The sequence below is a fragment of the Gymnoscopelus microlampas genome (genome assembly GCF_963454915.1).
Source record: "Gymnoscopelus microlampas genome assembly, chromosome: 1".
Lineage (NCBI taxonomy): Eukaryota > Metazoa > Chordata > Actinopteri > Myctophiformes > Myctophidae > Gymnoscopelus > Gymnoscopelus microlampas.
Window position 1 is genome coordinate 16063824 of NC_139962.1, and position 18339 is coordinate 16082162.

The 18339-nt window shown below is 41.2% G+C and overlaps 1 protein-coding gene across 1 annotated transcript in view; it reads right to left on the bottom strand.

The window, feature by feature from the left end:
- Nucleotides 1-5860: 5860 nt before the first annotated feature.
- The window catches only part of homer2 (homer scaffold protein 2), a 50059-nt gene continuing 37580 nt past the window's right edge, over nt 5861-18339 (bottom strand). Inside the window, exons 7-9 of the mRNA XM_084079616.1 lie at nt 16699-16809; nt 10258-10338; nt 5861-6807 (exon numbers count right to left, since the gene is read on the bottom strand). Of these exons, the coding sequence (XP_083935742.1) occupies nt 6619-6807; nt 10258-10338; nt 16699-16809 (381 nt within the window). The 3' untranslated portion in view covers nt 5861-6618. The remainder of the gene's footprint in view (nt 6808-10257; nt 10339-16698; nt 16810-18339) is intronic.

Consider the following 18339-nt stretch of genomic DNA (forward strand, 5'->3'; position numbering starts at 1 on the left):
TCGGGTGCCGATCGGATCCTGCCTTCGTGATACGTGCCGTTTTGATTTTAGGAAATAGGCCCCTCCCACTAAATAAATAGGCCCCTCCCACAAATGTAACAGACCAATCGTATTGTCACGTCACTCCTGATATCGCTTTTATTTCATTTTGAGAGGACTGATCCCCCCAAAAATCATGTTTTTGCCTCGGTTACATTTTGTGCATTTGTGGCGCCCCCTATGGGTCAAAATGGAAATGCTTTTGGGGATTTGTTGAGTAAACCATCCTCAACATGTGATTCAAATTTGGGATTCACCGGACGTTTCGTTCGTGATTTCTGGCATTTTTGGTAAAACAGGCCCCTCCCACTAACTTTGGAAGCCATTTACGGACGAACGGTAAGGACTATCAAAATGCCGTTTGGATATGTTTATCGCATGGGCCCAGAGATCATGTGTCCCGATTTTTGACATAGAAAATTTGGACAAAATATGTGGGAGGAGGAGCTAAAAGTGTGTTTTGATGAAAACTAAAAATGGCGGAAAATCTATCCTGACACAAATGCGTCATGACCCAAGGAATCTAGGGAAAAAAATATTTTTAATTTACGACCTACGGTTCAAGAGTTATAGGCCAAAACGTAAAGTGGGCTGTTATAGCGCCACCATGAGGCCGACTGGTGTAATTTTTTTTCCAATAATTTTGGACTAAATCATGAACCACCCCTCCAAGTCTTGAAACTCTAGCCCTTACGGTTTCTGAGAAATAAATACTTGAATGGGATTTTTTTCATTTTCCCATTAAAGTGTATGGGGACATTTAATGCACTAATAAATCAATATCAATTAAACTATGAAACCAATCTCTTAGCAAAATACAAGCACACGATTCCCGGTGAAGCCGGTCATTTTGACATATGGCACTAAATTGGGAAAAATAAATTGTGGGAGGAGATGCAGTTCAAAATAAACTGTTATGGCCTCGGAGGATATATAATAGTCTGGTTGCCCTGTTAGGGCAACCACACTAACTATAGTGTTAACAGAGTGACAATGACATATCACATGAGTCATTGTGAAACAATTATGATACATGGTCACACACTATTTCAGTAATATAATTAATTTGATCTTATTGTATTTATTTCGTTTCATTTGAATGCAGGGTCATTAAAATGAGTCCATATACAAACACATGTGTTGAATTAACTGTGGAAAAACTTGGATTAAACACTGGATTAAGTAAGCTTGGCTGTTAGCCTGCTCCTGACCAGGCTAACTTCACAGCTAAATTGCCATGGTAACTAAGGTAGGCTTGCTTCAATTCTCTTTCGTGGATCTTCAAGATAATTCAGCTTTCATGGAACCGATTCATCCCTAATCCTGGCTAAATTAAGCCAGGATAGGTGTTAAAGCCAGGCTTTAGCTCTAATTCACCTTTCGTGGAATAGGGCCCTGGCCTGGCCGAGACCTGTGCTCAGAGGAGCACATTTTTCGAATACAGTGTTATAAGCAGATTATAATGCATTAAGTATGTTTATAATGCATTATAGACATGGGATGCGTAGCAAGTGTTTCCGCAGGGGTTTTTAAGGAAAGACATTCTACTTACTCTGATGATATGATGCACAGCTCACATGACTCATGATGCAATATAATATGCTTTCTTATCATCCTCACTGTGAAATATCCATCATGCAGCTAGAGGTGAAGCATCCCAGACAGTTGTGACTGTGTTTATGCAGCTCTGTACAATAATGGCTGCTCATCCGTAACATCGTGTTTCCAGACTCCCTGTTGTTTAATTGAAAATCTGTTGGCAGCCACATCCTGTTTCCAGCCCCCTTATATCTAATTGCATATCTGTTAGCTGTGTGTGTGTGTGTGTGTGTGTGTGTGTGTGTGTGTGTACGCATGCGCATGCAGTGGTGGACAGTAACTAAGTGCATTTACTTGATTTACTTGACTTACAACTTTTTTTTTTTTGTTGAAGTTCATGACTTTCACTCCATTCCAAATAGAAATATTGTACTTTTGACTCCACTACATTTGTAGGAAGGGACACTTGGGACCCAAACTTTAAAAAAAGGAACGTCCTATTTCAAATATAGTGAACTATTTTTGAAAAACATTTAGTGTTCTAAATTTCAATACAGCAATGCAAAGATATAAAAAAGAAAATGTACTTCGTAAAATTTGCACTTTTGAATACTTGAGTATTTACTTGCGTATATACTTTCTCCACCATTGTGTGCATATGTGTACTGGGCTGGCAGTATTTCAGGTGAAAGAATGCCCTGCATGCACCTTAACGTAAGGCTTTGGGCAAGCCCCCATCACCCTGTGAGTCACTGTCAACATGAGATTCCGGCAGCCACTGTTACTATGGTAACAGGAAAGTCTCAGTGGTGGTGGCCCATGGTGTCATCTTGTGTGTGTGTGTGTGTGTGTGTGTGTGTGTGTGTGTGTGTGTGTGTGTGTGTGTGTGTGTGTGTGTGTGTGTCTCTAACACAAACAGCAGCATTCTCTCTTAATGTTTCACCATTTCGCCCACTCATCATACAACCAGCCTCTTGCCCATAGAGGTAGAGAGAGATTGATTGATTGATGTACTTTATTTAGTAAGACATGAGAACAGTACATGACAGTACATAACAGTACATGGAAGTACAAATTCGCAATACAAGGTCTACTAAACTGGATAGCTCAGTTAAGCACGTAGCTTGTTTAGAGAGGGACCATAATAAAAGGTTGATAGATAAAGAGATACTCCTCTGTTGTAAAATTAGCACTTCACCAGTATATATACATATACAGTATCTCTAAATCAGTGGTTCTCAAACATTTTCATGTCAATGACCCCCAAAATAATATGCATTTGGCCGCAGACCCCCATCAGAAAATATATTGTGCCAGAGACCTCTATAAAAGATTGGCGTTCAATATAAAATTAAATTAAAAAGTATTTACATTTCTCAAATTTTTTCAACAAATTCTAAAAACAATAGCAGATCTACAAACTCACTTTGGCCTTGTGAGCTCATACTGTCGATCGGCTATCGTTAATAGCCAAAGTATAAAACAGGGTTAAAGTAGTTAAACTGATTTCGATGCCATATTAGCAGACTCCCATACACCATTTGTGTTGTTAAAATGTTTAAAATATGTTCAAACAAAAAATGTAAATAGATCTGCAACACCACGCATCACGCTGTGAGCTTGTAGATCGGCTACTTTCAATTTAGCCATTGAATAAGATTAAAGTAGCTAAAATGATTCTGATAATTATGCTGGGGACCCCTGGGGGTCCCTGGACCCCACTTTGAGAACCCCTGTTCTAGATGACAGTTAAACAGAGGCGTAAATGTTTGTCCAATACTCCTTTAAGCTCATTAGAATGAATTCCACCCTGAAGCATTTAAAAATCCATCCAGTTGGTCTTTGAAAGCGGGAACGCAAAAATACGTGCCAGAGACTAAAACGTCCCCCCAGCCTGATTGACTGAGAGGGATGACTGATTCTAGCTTAATTAAATATCACTTATAAGGGAGGCAGGGTTAAGACATGTGTATCCCACTGTCAATCACATTCACAATTTCCACACCGCTATTTACAACAAAAGGAGTTAGTGGGATTAAGTTGCCTAGGCAACAGCGATTTCCACTGCATTACGTGGGGATTGGTCTGGAGGCTTCTCTGCTCCTCAAACATAATTATCTCCCTCCCTTCAGACGTAGCATTAGGATTAAACACTGTCAAGTTTACAGGAGTTATTTATGCATTTCTTCCAAGTGGATTTTAATTCATTCAGGTGAGTGTCATTTGGTGGCTTATTTGGAGGCGGTTGTTATGAGTTATGAGCGATCAGCTCCATCCGCCTCACCTATGATCTTGGATTACAAAGCCTCTGGTCTACAGCTGAGTAAGTTAAGTTACAACACCATGTATTACATTTAGTGCTTTTTTTTACCCTGCAACCAACATTGCTGTGCTGTAACTTTGTTACTGCGCTCCATGGTAACCACTTGTACTGTATACCGTATTCGATTCCATGTCTTAAGACCTGAGGCGATTCTTAAAAATGTTTTCTAAATCCTAACAGTTTTTTGAAAAAAAAATGTTTTCAAGATTTTTCAAAAATAGCAGATCTACAAGCTCATAGCGCGGCACTCGGTGCCGCGCTATGAGCTTGTATATCTGCTATTTTTGAACAGCCAAAGATATCCAAAAGTGACACAGATGCGTTCCAGGTCTTAATGGGTTAGTCAACCACTTGGTAAAATATTCGTAGTAAAATAGACCCGAGTTGCAACTTCACTTCTATCCGTCTACACCACATTGTGAGCTGGTAGATCAGCTATTTTTGGCGACAGTTCGCCCCCAGAATAGGGATGCTGGGGTTCCAATGGTTAAAAGGTGATTGAAAGGAGGACACAGACACTGCATTGTAAATAAACTATATTTTAACAATTCCGTTCTATAATACAGTATTGAACAGGATTCACACAAAGTGGATAAGACGCATTTGTTTGACAGGAAAGTTTGTACGTTATGTTTCTCAGTTCAGAGGACTTATTAGGAACAGTACAAAAGGGCAATAATCATAAGTTCCATGGTAGACAAAACCGTCTTGTTAAAAACAAGATCCAGTGAAGATTCAAGAAAATATACACTTATAACATGATAGTGATTGCCCACAAATATTCCACAACACATCCCTTTGATTTCTGTGAAAGTACTGTACAGTATTTCAGCACAGCATATTGCTGTATTCCAAAACATTTCATCTTTAAAAAAAAAAAAAGGTCAAAATAATCCATTAATAAAACATCTAAAGCAAAGAAAAACAGTATACTGTGCAATGTATTTGTTAAGAGACTAATTCTAGGCTGACATATTGTTCTTCATGTACCGGGTAGACTCTGGAAATAACCGTTTGAAAATAGGCACCAAAAAAAATAAGCAAAAATGTGTCAAATAAAAATGAAAATCAAGATCTCACAAGGTTTTATTCAAAAGCCCCCATGTCATCTGAACCAATGAAGTACACTTTCACATTATTCACCAATATAGCAGCAACAAGTTCCCTCACCGAAAATAACCACCACCATAATGAAAACCTACGTGTGGGAAGCACATCCACAAGTCTGAAGGTGTGAAGACATACTGCTTTATTCCACAAAAAGGATGAAAACGCCACCACACATGCACAAATGAACACTGCACTCAGATCATTGTAAATGTTTTCTTCTTTTTTGGATGAATATAATAATTTATTTATTCCCCCTTGTGAGTACAGGCCTCAACTGAAGGGGAGTGGTGCCAACCACTCCTATATCTGACTGTCCGTGTGTCCGTATGTATGTATGTCTGTCCAATAAACAAACATTGATGACAACACGGGTGATGACAATACGGGGCTCATCAAAGGCACCACTCTCTTCACACAGGGTGTGATTTTTCCTCCTACATTTAAATACAATCTTGAGGACTACTGCGTATTCAAAACACCTGACGCTTGTGAAATTAAGTTTTGCTCCAATCTTCAGTAGCACAGTAGGTTTGGAGCCAACGCCCTCTATGTTCTGTCCTTCATGTTTCTTGCCCTCTTCTCAAAAGCAGCGTCGATCCTTATAAGGTGGCCTCAGGTGGTTTCTTTTCACCTTTGTTTATTTTAACCCATTAAGGCCTGAGTCCGATTCTTAAAATGTTTTCTAAATCTTAACAGATTTTTGAAAAAAAAAATCAAAAAATTCAAAAATAGCAGATCTACAAGCTCATAGCGCGGCACTCGGTGCCGCGCTATGAGCTTGTATATCTGCTATTTTTGAATAGCCAAAGAAACCTAAAGTGACACAGATGCGTTCCAGGTCTAAATGGGTTAAATACTGAATCGTATATATCACATATTCTCACAAAAAAATATAAAAGTAATTATTATGGTGATGGTCATCACTTGGCCGGCTCTCCTAGCCAGGTGCGGGCGAACCCACCTGTAGGCACTTTGTGTCACGGCCATTTGTCGTTTATGTGCATATTATTCCCATGAATACAAACCGTCTTCAAACACACCTGAGATTTGACATGTGGCAAAAGTATGGGCCTGCTTCAAAAAAGACTTTATCATCTTCAAATTTCTGAGTTGGACAGAAGAGTTAAGATCAGTTATTACTTTAGTGTTTGAACTGCATTTTCTTTGTAGGTTTCTTTGTGTTAGCCCTTTGTTTTTAAGCCCACGTCTTCATGCCGCAATGTCAGATTGTCACTGTAGAACTGCTGCAACCATCGGAAAAAGACAGAATCTATAAACCCACCACCACCAGTGTTTAACACCGTTCCCCTTCCACAGAATACATAACATAAATAACCTGTGAGTGCTCCAGAATGCCAACACACAAAATGGGAGTCATTGGGTGGAGCATTCTGGCATTCCCTTCAGACTCATCCCCCCCTTTTGTTGCTCTCGCTCTCAAAAATACCTTTCTCAATCACATGGTAGTGTTGTTAGTAAGTACAGTGTCTGTCACTGATCGTTTCTGGGTGAACTGCACCTTTGTGGGGGAGCGGGTGCCTCATAGTACATCCCCTGAGGTCACAAAGTAATAACACATCATATCTGACCCCGGCAGTGCCGCTCTCTCAGTTATCCATACCTAGCTTGGAGAGCCCCTGCCTGAACTCATGCAGCTCGTCTATCTTTCCGTCCAGAATATCCATGAACTTCTTCAGCTCTCCCTTCATGTTGCCCTGCTTTTGCTGATTGTCGGCTACGTCCGTTTGGAGACCCCCTATCCTCTCCTCCAAGCCCTTGTTCTTCAACTCTGCAGCCTACAGAAAAAGAAAGGAGAAAGCAATTCAAAGTGATCCCTTTATGTCTCAATTAAAGCAGAACTGCAATGGGCAGAAAACAGGGCAGGTCATACATAAAAAGTAACACCACGTGCACATTTACATTGTAGTTTACAAAAACATGTCTGCCCAAAGAACATATAAAATATTGTTTTTATATAATGTGTGTGTGCGTGTGCGTGTGCGTGTGCGTGTGTGTGCGTGTGTGTGTGTGTGTGTGTGTGTGTGTGTGTGGGTGTATATATATATATAATGTATATATATATATCTATCACACACACAGTCTACAGCCGGGGGACAAATTAAAGGAAAACCCTGTACTGAGTGGAGAAACATAGCAAATGCATCTGCTTCCATACAGGTGAACTGAGCATGATAGAATAAAGCAATTAACCCATTAAGACCTTCTACAAAATGTCTTCTAAATCCTACACAGTTTTCTGAAACACTTATGTTGCTATAATATCAGTGGTTCTCAAACTTTTTCATGTCAAGGACCCCCAAAATTATATGCATTTGGCCGCGGACCCCCATCTAAAAATATTTAGTTCCAGGGACCCCCAGAAGCAAAGATTTGAGTTACAAATGTTTGCTTAAAAATATATATATATATTCAAAGATTTGCCCAAATGTTCATGATTTTCAAATGTTCATGATACAAGCTCATAGCATGAGCTTGTTCATCTGCTATTTTTGAATAGCCAAAGTATAAAATAATGGTTAAAATGACAGATGCTTTCCCGGTCTTAATGGTTTAACATCCCATCATGCTCAGTGGCATGTACTACACACATGCTGAGCAGGCCCAGTTTGGGTCGAGACGGTAAGAGAAAGAGCTCTGTGATTATTAAAGACGGTGCATTACTGGGGCATGGATGACAGGAGCTTGAGTCACTGACTAACGTGACATTTGCATTTCGATCGAAGGGAAAGACGAGGAAATTGTGGTCGAAAGCTCACATTGGATGACCGTGATGCTCGTGCGTTGCTGCTATAGTGTGTGTGCGAAAAAAACTGACGGGCAACTGTTCCTACGGCGATTTGAGAATGTCAATGCAGGACGTGATCAGACGGCCAGCGAGAGCTGTCCCTCAACAACTACAGTACATTGAGAGGGATATTATTGTACGGTTGCAGTGCATAAACCGCTCGTTAGAAAGAGTGTTTTTTTTACATTTTACTCTCAAATAAGGCATTCACATTATTTGCGAGTTAACCCATTCAATCCGGGAACACATCTCTGTCATTTTAGATTTCTTTGGCTATTCAAAAATAGCAGATCTGTGTGGTGCACACCAAGAGAATGGCACAGGCTTGACTGCTTGACCCCCACAGTGAGGGGGGGGTCCAGTGGCTCCGTTATGCTGTGGGGGGCATTTTCACTTAGAGGGAAGAAGAGTCATTGCAGCTCATTACAAATGTATTTCTAAGCGTTCACCTTTATCCTATAATGAAACATTTCTATCCTGATGGGAGCCATCTCTTCCCCCCACCCACAGGGGCACGAGGGGTCACTGAATGGTTTGAAGAGTATTAAAATGATGTGAATCATATGCTGTGCCTTCGCAGTCTCCAGATTCCCAACCCAATTGAACACTTAAGGACCGACTTACACTTACACACTACTATGACACTTTGGACCCTATATCACACCTGGCGAAGAACATCACAGAGTGCAGTGCAAGAGTCATTACTGGTTTACAACTGACAGTTATGTTCATGCCCAGCACCCACGTTGTGCAAGTACCAATTGTAATTGCGCCTTTCTGTGCACCCAGAGGAGGTGTGGTCAGGCTAATTGTTGTGCATTGCGCTCTTAGGGGGAGTGAAAGAAAAGTCCGAAAATGATTCAGCTTAAGACCAGCTAAACCTTGACTAAAATCAGCCGCAGTATTTCCTCACTATTGTCACCAAGGCACTTGCAAAATGCACTTTAGACCATGCACAATAGAAGATCGTCTAAATAGAGCCCTTCATAGTTTCTTTTAATTTGTGACCCGTTTGTATATATTTATAGTACACGTGACACACGTGCATGCACCCCCTCCCCACCTCCCCCTAATGTGGGCCAACAGAAGTTTAAAGCAAGTCCTTCAGACTGCCCGGCAACTCTAGTGACACATTAATTCCAGAGATACCACTGAAGGGAGGGGTTAAAATAGGAACTCCAAATGGGTGTTGTGTGGCAATGTGATGGTGTTCTCCAGCTGACTCCTGAAACCTGATCTCTCTGTGGGGGTCTTCTTTAAATAGAGGTAAGCCAGGACCCTCCAAGCACACACAGATCTGAAAGAAATCCTTTGCAAAAAAGGAGCGCTCTGCGCATGCTTTCCATTAGGCGCACATTTATAAATGTGATACCAAATTAATCTCAGTAACTACTTGTTGGCGGGTGAATTTTTATGGTATTTATTTTAGCCATTAATTTCTACCTCTACGGCAGATGGCTGTATGGAGCCTTGTCGACAGAAAGAGGTATTTGAGCTATGCCATTGTTGGATCTAACTCCACTCCTCGGTATAGCCTGTTTGCCAGATAAGTTTCTGCTTCAGCCATTTCTGTTGTGATTGCCCTTTATGCAGTTGGCTGATGCAGAAGCAAACCTGGCAACCGGTGCTTAGTTAGGCACAAGAGCTTCAGGCATGCCGATGTTGGTTTTAGTCTCATACATACAGCTTGCATGATGAAATTCAGTCGGTCAGAAACAAAGGCACCACGATTAATCATGTCAGAGTCATCGCTAGCTGACACTTCAGGTTTCACAAAGATTAACAAAATGTTATAGCTGTACTGGGTGGGAGATGAGGAATGTGAATTCATAATGTTTGAGGGGGTTTTGTCAATATTTAATCCTGCACTGGACAAGCACATCGGCACGCACGTGGATTTGAAACATGAAATCTTATAAGTCTGTGTCTATCAAGCAAGCTGCCCTCATTAATATGCCCCTGCAAAACCCACCAACGGCATAAACTTTTCAGCAATCAGGCAAGTTCATACAAAATGAAAAATAAAGAGTAGTTTCAAGTGCAAGGAGAAAAACAACCTTTTAAGTAACAGCAATGGCCTGCTTGCGGTTACTCATATACAGTATTAGGGCCCTAATGGGTATGACAAAGAATATGGCATACGGCGGGCGCACACACGCGTGCGTGAGTGTGCCCGCCGGTATGCCATATTGTTTGTCATACCGTCTCTGTAATATGTGTGTTTGTGTGACATGTGACAGGAATACAGTGTCTCCAGGCCTGGGGACTGAATGAAGGATGCGGCTCTTTTCTCTGCCTCTATCTGAAAGCATAGCTTGTGCCTCAGAGCTTGAGTGGGTGTTATGGCAATGTCATCCATGGTGCTTTATCCTCTGCTATATAAGTCAGTGGGGCTTACAGTTATGTGTCTGTGGGGTTTTTAGCAGTGCTTTGACAGTACCTGCAGCTTCTCGGTGATGCTCTCACACTCGCTCACGAGCTGAGGAATTATCTCTGCTTGCTTCCTCAGGTTCTCCAGTTCCTGGTGAAGACAAAATCAACAATGTGTTCAACAAAAAACCTACAATGCAGAATGATTGCGCCACATACAATTCAGGCATTTAAGCAGACGCTCTTATCCAGAGCGACTTACAATAAACAAGGTAATTAATTACATAATTAGAATGCAGAGAGAACAGTGTACGGTGCCTCCGGAAACTCGGGATACCAGGTAAACAATGAACCTACTGTAGCATCTGGCTTAGAATGCAGAGAGAACAGTGTAGTGCCTCCGGAAACTCGGAAACCAGGGAAACAATGAACCTACCGTAGCATCTGGCTGAACAACATGCTATCTAAATGAACATTCTTTACATTGAAGATACCAGGTAAGCAACAAACCTAGCCTAGTCTAAGTAACATGCCATCTAAACCACATTCTTAAGATGAAATCAAAATCACGTTCTTAACATTTGTGGTTGAGAAAAGCTATTCTAAGAAATAAAAGGTATCAGGATGAGTGACTGCAAGGTATGTCTGCATAGTATAGCCATATCCTGGTCGGTCACTAGCATCAATCGAAAGAGGATGTGGCTGATCGTACGACGTATGACGTTCTGTATAGTAGTGTGTATATCTGTCTGTCTCTTATATGTCATCATGATTTGTGTGCATGGGAACTCATTTTAAACAAGCTTAGTGCTTTTATGAGTTATCCAGTTTAGTAGACCTTGTATTGTGAATTGTGCTTCCATGTACTGTTGTTCTCATGTCTCACTAAATAAAGTACATCAATCATCAATCAATCGGCAAGAAGGGGTACCGGGAGCGAGGTACCCCTGCTAGGGGGTGAGGTGGAGTCTGAAGAGGTGAGTCTTTGGATTACATATAAATGCAATACGAATAAATAGAAATTACAGGGGTTTGAACGAATGTTCCATATTTGATTACGTTTTTTTGTTTTTTACGTGCCTAGATATTTTAAATTAGAGACATCCGTTATGGCTCAATTAACCTCGCATGTCTTCAGAAAAGCACAGTCCAGTTCCGTAGCTCCTCTTAGCTACATAATAATTGGTTGACTCTTTGGGCTCTTTGCCTGAAGCAGCAGCTTGATTCCGTGAGCACAGGGCCTGATCAGAGCCGAGGTCGAGACCATAGTGCATGGTGAATGTTTAATAATTCATCATCACGTTACATGGATGAGCTGGGCATGTGCTTTTCTAGACTGTTGAGTCACTTTTCCTCCCTGCCTCCAGCCTCAGTAGGCTGCAGCATTGCGTGGCTATCAGCAAGAAGACACTCTGTACAACCCTTGGTTGAGTATTACAAGTATCACTGCTGATGGTGTAGTAATGTGAAAGTATACTGCCAAATATAAGACATGGTGTGTGTTGCAATCTTTCACACTGGCCCCTAGCCTTATTCCCTCGGCTCATTCCGGTTCAGCAAGAAATGTAAGCACAATGGCAGGTTTCCAGGTGTCACTGTTCAACCATGATGATTTTAATTGCTATCAAACTGAAGAGCAGCATGACAGACAAACCGTCCTTCACACATTCCGGGAATGTGTGAAGGTTTCAATTCAGTAAGTTGTGTTAGCGCTCTATGGTCCAGGGTGAGAAAAAAACAAGCCCACTTTGAGGGAAAGTAGCGCACACACACACACACACACACACACACACACACACACACACACACACACATACCCGCGGTGTACTGTATGTGTGGCAAATGTTATGGAGAATGAAACGATGTGGCACTTTATGTAAATACATTGAACAGGTTTCAATGTTTTGTATACTCATTATGCAAACAACGTGTACATTCAAATTCTACAGATTTACAAGCACTGTTATAGATGTATATCAGATGACAGACTGCCTGCCTGCCCTGAATATGCCATCTGTTTGTCCCCAGTTGCACTTGTGGAAAAGAAAGCGACACAGGTATCTGTACTAGCAGGGCATGGCATGATTTTTATATCTGCTTGGGTGTATACAATGGCCTTGCCACAATAAATGGAAATTAAAGGCACTATTTGGTTACTCAAATTTAAATGTTGAGTGAATACATCTACAAAATCTGTAATCTGAGTCACTGAGTCACAAAGTTTGTCCCCAATCAACTGGTATGATGCGTGCGTACACACACACACACACACACACACACACACACACACACACACACACACACACACACACACACACACACACACACACACACACACACACACACACACAGTTCTGTACCATGAAAGTTACTTCAGAGAAAGAAAAATGACAGCCAATATAAATTCCAGGGTTTAGCTGAGTAAGTGAAGACCGAGCGCAGAAACCAAATCCATAAAGAGCACTAGATACTGTACCACAACAATACCATGGCTTTCTATTGGGGTCTAATCACCTCCTGAGGGAGAGGAGAGGGTTTGAGTGGGGAGAGGAGTGTGAGAGAGGTATACACTGCTGCAGTGGAGACTGGAAATAGGCACTGGAAGATAAAGCAATGCCTCTAAATTGAGGATATTAAGGTGCTGAGGGGTGGACGGAAGTGAATTCCTGGCACAGTAAACTGAAACACACGCACGCACGCACGCACGCACGCACACACACACACACACACACACACACACACACACACACACACACACACACACACACACACACACACACACACACACACACACACACACACACACACACACACACACACACACACACACACACACACACACACACACACACACACACACACACACACACACGAGACTGAGAGTGAACCCAAAAAGAAAATACAACTTTTAAGTCAGACCTACCACTGGCAAGAGACTCTAGTCTAGATCAGTGGTTCTCAACCCTTGTGTTTTATTGTATAGTTTGTGGATTTTGATGCAGTAATGGTCTTTTTCTTTTCTTTCTTTCTTTTTTGAGGTCTTAAAAGTCCTTAAATTGTCACTTCACTGTTATCTGGGGACCCCCCCAAAATCATGTGGGGACCCGACCCACAGGTTGAGAACCACTGGTCTAGATAGTGATGTCACACTTGTGGGCGTGTCAATCTAAGAACAACAAGCCTGATCCACAAGATTGAACCGGAGCCCTGATCCTGACATCACTAGTTCACTGCAGTGTCAGCACCCAGGGTGGCATTGGGGTGCAGTGCAGATTGCGTGCCCCACTACTAACCACTCCCACAATTTGGTATCATCATGGTTTGGGAGTTTCTTCACAGCGGAAGTTTGAGTTAGAAGGCCATGAAGTTTCATGGCCTCGTGCTGGGATTTGAGGCTGATACTGTGAAAAAAAACATGTACTGTGATTTGAGGTCGATACTGTAAAAAATAAGTACTGTGATTTGAGGTTGATACAGTAAAAATAAGTACTGTGATTTGAAGCTGATACTGTAAAAAAATAAGTACTGTGATTTGAAGCTGATACTGTAAAAAATAAGTACTGTGATTTGAGGTTGATACAGTAAAAATAAGTACTGTGATTTGAGGTTGATACTGTAAAAAATATGTACATAATATGTACATATACAGGCCTATTACCAGTGCTTGAAGGCATATTACCAGTGCTTGAATTAGGACGGTACTCATTTGTATGGAGTACTGGTTCTTCTTCTGACTTTTTCCCTCCTGAGTACCCTTATTTATAGTTCTGTATAATCACTTTACTGCTGGTGAATCTAGGTACGCATGTTGGGGAGCCGTGCACATAGTGCACGTCGTGTCCTCCTTTTTCCACAGCCACCTTGGCTGAGGATATTCCACAAAATGTGGGATATTTCATTTGGACCGCTTTGAGTCGGATACAGTTATTAAACCATTAAGACCGGGAACGCACTATGTGTGTCGTTTTAAGATTTCTTTGGCTATTCACAAATAGCAGATATACAAGCTCGTAGCGCGGCACCGAGTGCCGTAGATCTGCTATTGAGCTTGTAGATCTGCTATTTTTGAAAAATCGTGAAAACTTGTGCAAATCATATATATATATATATTTCTTAAAGCAAACATTTTTTACTCAAATCTTTGCTTCTGGGAGGTCCCTGGAACAACATATTTTGAGATAGGGGGTCCGCGGCCAAATACATATCATTTTGGGGGTCCTTGACATGGAAACGTTGGAGCACCACTGATATAGAAACATACTGTTAGGATTTGGAAAACACATATATTATATATTCAAAGATTCATTTTTTTCTTGCAGATCTACAAGCTCAGCCATGCTATGAGCTTGTATATCTGCTATTTTTGAATAGCCAAAGAAATCTAAAGTGACAGAGATACGTTCCCGGATTGAATGGTTAAATGGTACATAATGTGTGAATGGACAGAGCAGCAATGCTCACACATTCAACCTCATTCACAAAACGAGTGTGTGATTAGATTTGATCATGAAGAATGTTTTCACGATCATCATTTGTTTCTTAAAGGACCACTTCACCCATTTTCAACCTGTCTTCATGGGTCCTCACAAACGCTCATTATAAGATGGCACCATTTCTGTCTATTTGCTCTGTGTCTCAGAGGAGGGCTGTGGACAGTTCAGAAACCCAGACTACCTGTGACTATCATCAGTAGCCAGGTTTGGTCATTTCAAAAAGATTTCAAAAGTTTTACTTATTTTGTATTCTGTTACTGCAAGATCAAAGGCTTCTATTTTAGCATGCCATCTTTCCAGGAAGAGAAAGAATCTAGTTTCTATTCGATTGGAATCCCAGATTCCCACGTAGGCAGTTTTCTGAACTGTCCATAGTCCACCAATAAAACACAGAATAGCAGACGGAGATTTTGCCATCTTGTAATGAGCATTATAAGATGGAGTAATACCAATTATATGAAGATAAGGATACAAATGGGTGAAGTGCTCCTTTAACTGAATTAGTTTTTGGTACAATAAAAAGTGTTGAGAATTAAAAATGCGTTTGGAACATGTGGGAAGTAATTGCGCTGACGTGGCTTCTACTTTGTCTTATTCTTTGTGTAAATTATACAGAATAGTGCCAAGCCTCATATTAACATTTTTCAGTATTATTTATAGACCAGCAGGCTTCTGATTATAACCATATTCAACAGCGTTATGCACACACAGCGCTGCAAGCTTGTAGATCTGCTATTTTCTCTGGCACAACATATTTTAAAATGGGGGTCCGCGGCCAAATACATCAATTTGGGGGTCCTTGACATGAAAATGTTTGAGAACTGCAGTGTTATATTGCACCTTTTGTAGAATAATAGAGGAACCTCTTTATTTCTTCACACTTAATGATGGCCTGCCAGCCTGATGGTGGTGTGTGTGTTTTACTGAGTATCGCTTTTAATCCTGGTCTTTTAACTATGCTGTGTGATGGTTTCCACATTCATTTTATAGTGGGGCTGTTCACCGTTTTACATACTGTGTCATCCTGTCAAGGTCTACACGTATATCTTGGGGTTTTGTGCGTTCATTTACATCTTTATGTGCCGTTTCATCTTTCAAATGTACCGATGCAACCGACTTCTATGACCTGAATGGCTATGTGTCACAAGTGACTTCTGATGTCAAAGGGTGCAATGCATTCTTTGTGATCACCAAGGAGGGTGTCTCTCTATTTCACTTCAGTCTGATGAAGAGCGCAATCTTAAAACATCACAGCACTTAGTGGGTGCAATAAAGAATAGTTTGAAATGGAGCCCACCAGTGTGCGAATGATTGCTTTTTCTTCAGCACCTGCCCAATTTGCGGCGGTTTTGGAGCGTGCATGTCCTTCTTTTTGAACAACTGCCGTAGACCCTATTGATGCAATAGGTTCAATGTGAGGATAAATGTGAGCAATAAATGTGCTGGCTTGCTTTGATTCGTTTTTCGTTCGAAAAATAGTAGATATACAAGCTCATAGCGCGAGTGCTGCTATTTTTTTTTTTAATCATAGGGAACATTTGTAACTCAAATCTTTGCTTCTGGGAATCCCTGGAACACCATATTTTGAGATGGACGTCGGCGGACAAATACATATAATTTTGGGGGTCCTCGACGTGAAAAAGTTTAAAGCAACACACGTTTGTCAGAAAACTGTTAAGATTTAGAAGACATCTATAGAATCCCCAGAAGCAAAGATTTGAGTTACAAATGTTTGCTTTAAAAAATATATATACACATATACACACGCAGTCGCATTAGAGAAAAAGAGTGGCGTGTCTGGTGTAACAGGACCGCTACTAGTCTGTACCGATGACCCCCTTCCACGCGTCACAATGCCAGACGGGGGATTTGTTCTGCCACAGACAGGCTTCAAATGGGATGAAATTGGATTCCATTTGTTTTGCATACGCCTCATTGCATTCCTAAGGCGCTGAACCCGGTAAACAGATTACACACACAATGGAATCACTTCAGGTCTGCAGGGTAGCGTCTCTTACCTGCTCTTTGTCCTGTAACTCGGCTTCCAGCTCCTGCACTTTTATGGCCAATTGAGCATTTCTCTCTTTTTCCTGACTGGCTTCATTGCACTGAGCTTCTAGCTCTGCTATCTGGAGAGAGAGGAGAGAGAGAAGAAGAAGAAGGTCATGAAGGCAAGGCCAGTTTATTTGTATGGCGCAGTTCAGTGTGCTTTACATAAAACATCAAGCAAAAGAAACAAGCTATTTTCACTTCCTGTTTGGCGTTGAAGTTTGACGCTTTGCCATGGTAACGCCGTTTTACGAAAACTCAAGCTTTTGATAACTTTTCATTGATAAGGTCTTTTGTGTACGCTGAGCGAATTTGAGGCGGATCCGACAATCCGCCCAGGAGGAGTACAACCTGTGAAAATGGCGTGAAATGCACAAAAACGCCACTATCAATTCAAAATGGCCGGCTTCCTGTTTGGTTTAGGTCATGGCTCCGAAAGAGTTTTTTGTAAGTCGGGACATGATACAGTTGTGTACCAATTTGCATGCATGTAGGTGAAACCGTATTGTCGGGCTTGAAGCACAAACCTTTGTAGGGGGCGATATTGAGCCATTTGGCCACCCCCCTTTTTGAGACGATTAAAATACGTATTCTTTTGCCACTGGTAATGTGTGTGCAATGTTGCGTAACTTTTTGAGTATGTTTAGGGCCTCATTTTCCCGATTCATTATCGGGAAGCGGAATAATAATAACAATCAATGCAGTTTCAATAGGGCTTCTCACTACTGTGCAGTGCTCGGGCCCTAAAAATAAGAACATTTTAAACAGAAAAATAAGAATAAAATTACAGTGCAAAAGAATAAGTAAAGAAGTCTCAATAAAAGGCTGCGGCAAAGGAAGGAAGGAATGTTTTTAGTTGTGATTTTAAAAGATTGTTGTAGCAGACCTACACTTTTCTGAGAGTTTGTTCCAGATATATGGTGAGATGAAGATAAAAACGTCATGCTATTTGATCATATTAGGTGGATCTCCACTCTGTGACCAACCGAGATAGTAGTTATCTGTAGGGATGTTAAAAAAAGGAAGAAAGAGCTGTATTGTTTCACCACCAGGCCCAGTATCTGCATCAGCCCACATTGATTATGAAACTCAGATGATTCTATTTATAGTGGATCAACGTACATGGCCCTGGGGGGGGGTGGGCTGGGAGAATACAAGTGCTGATAACTAAAGTACTCTAACTGTTCTGAGGAGAGGCACAGCCATTAGAGATCAATGAGGTTAGTGAGGTCTTCAGAAGAGCACTATGAAAAATAAAAAGTTAGCAGTTATCATTAGTCATGCATCCCACTGTAAATACTTCAAAGCTAGAGATGCAATTAAATTAGCTGTTATGTGCTGTGGTTGTAAACAACACCCCCATGGCCCAGGCTTCCTGGCGGAGTTCTAACTTCTACTGCAGTGGTTCTCAAAGTGGGGTCCAGGGACCCCCAGGGGTCGTTGAGGAGGTTTCCAGGGGGTCCACAGCAGAATGTGTTAATACAGCATCAAGATGAGTTTGAACTACTTACCAATATATACATAACTGTTTGAAAATAGCCGATCTGCAAGCACACAAGACAATGTGTCGCAAGTTCGCAACGTGTTGTGAGCTTGTTGATCTGCTATTT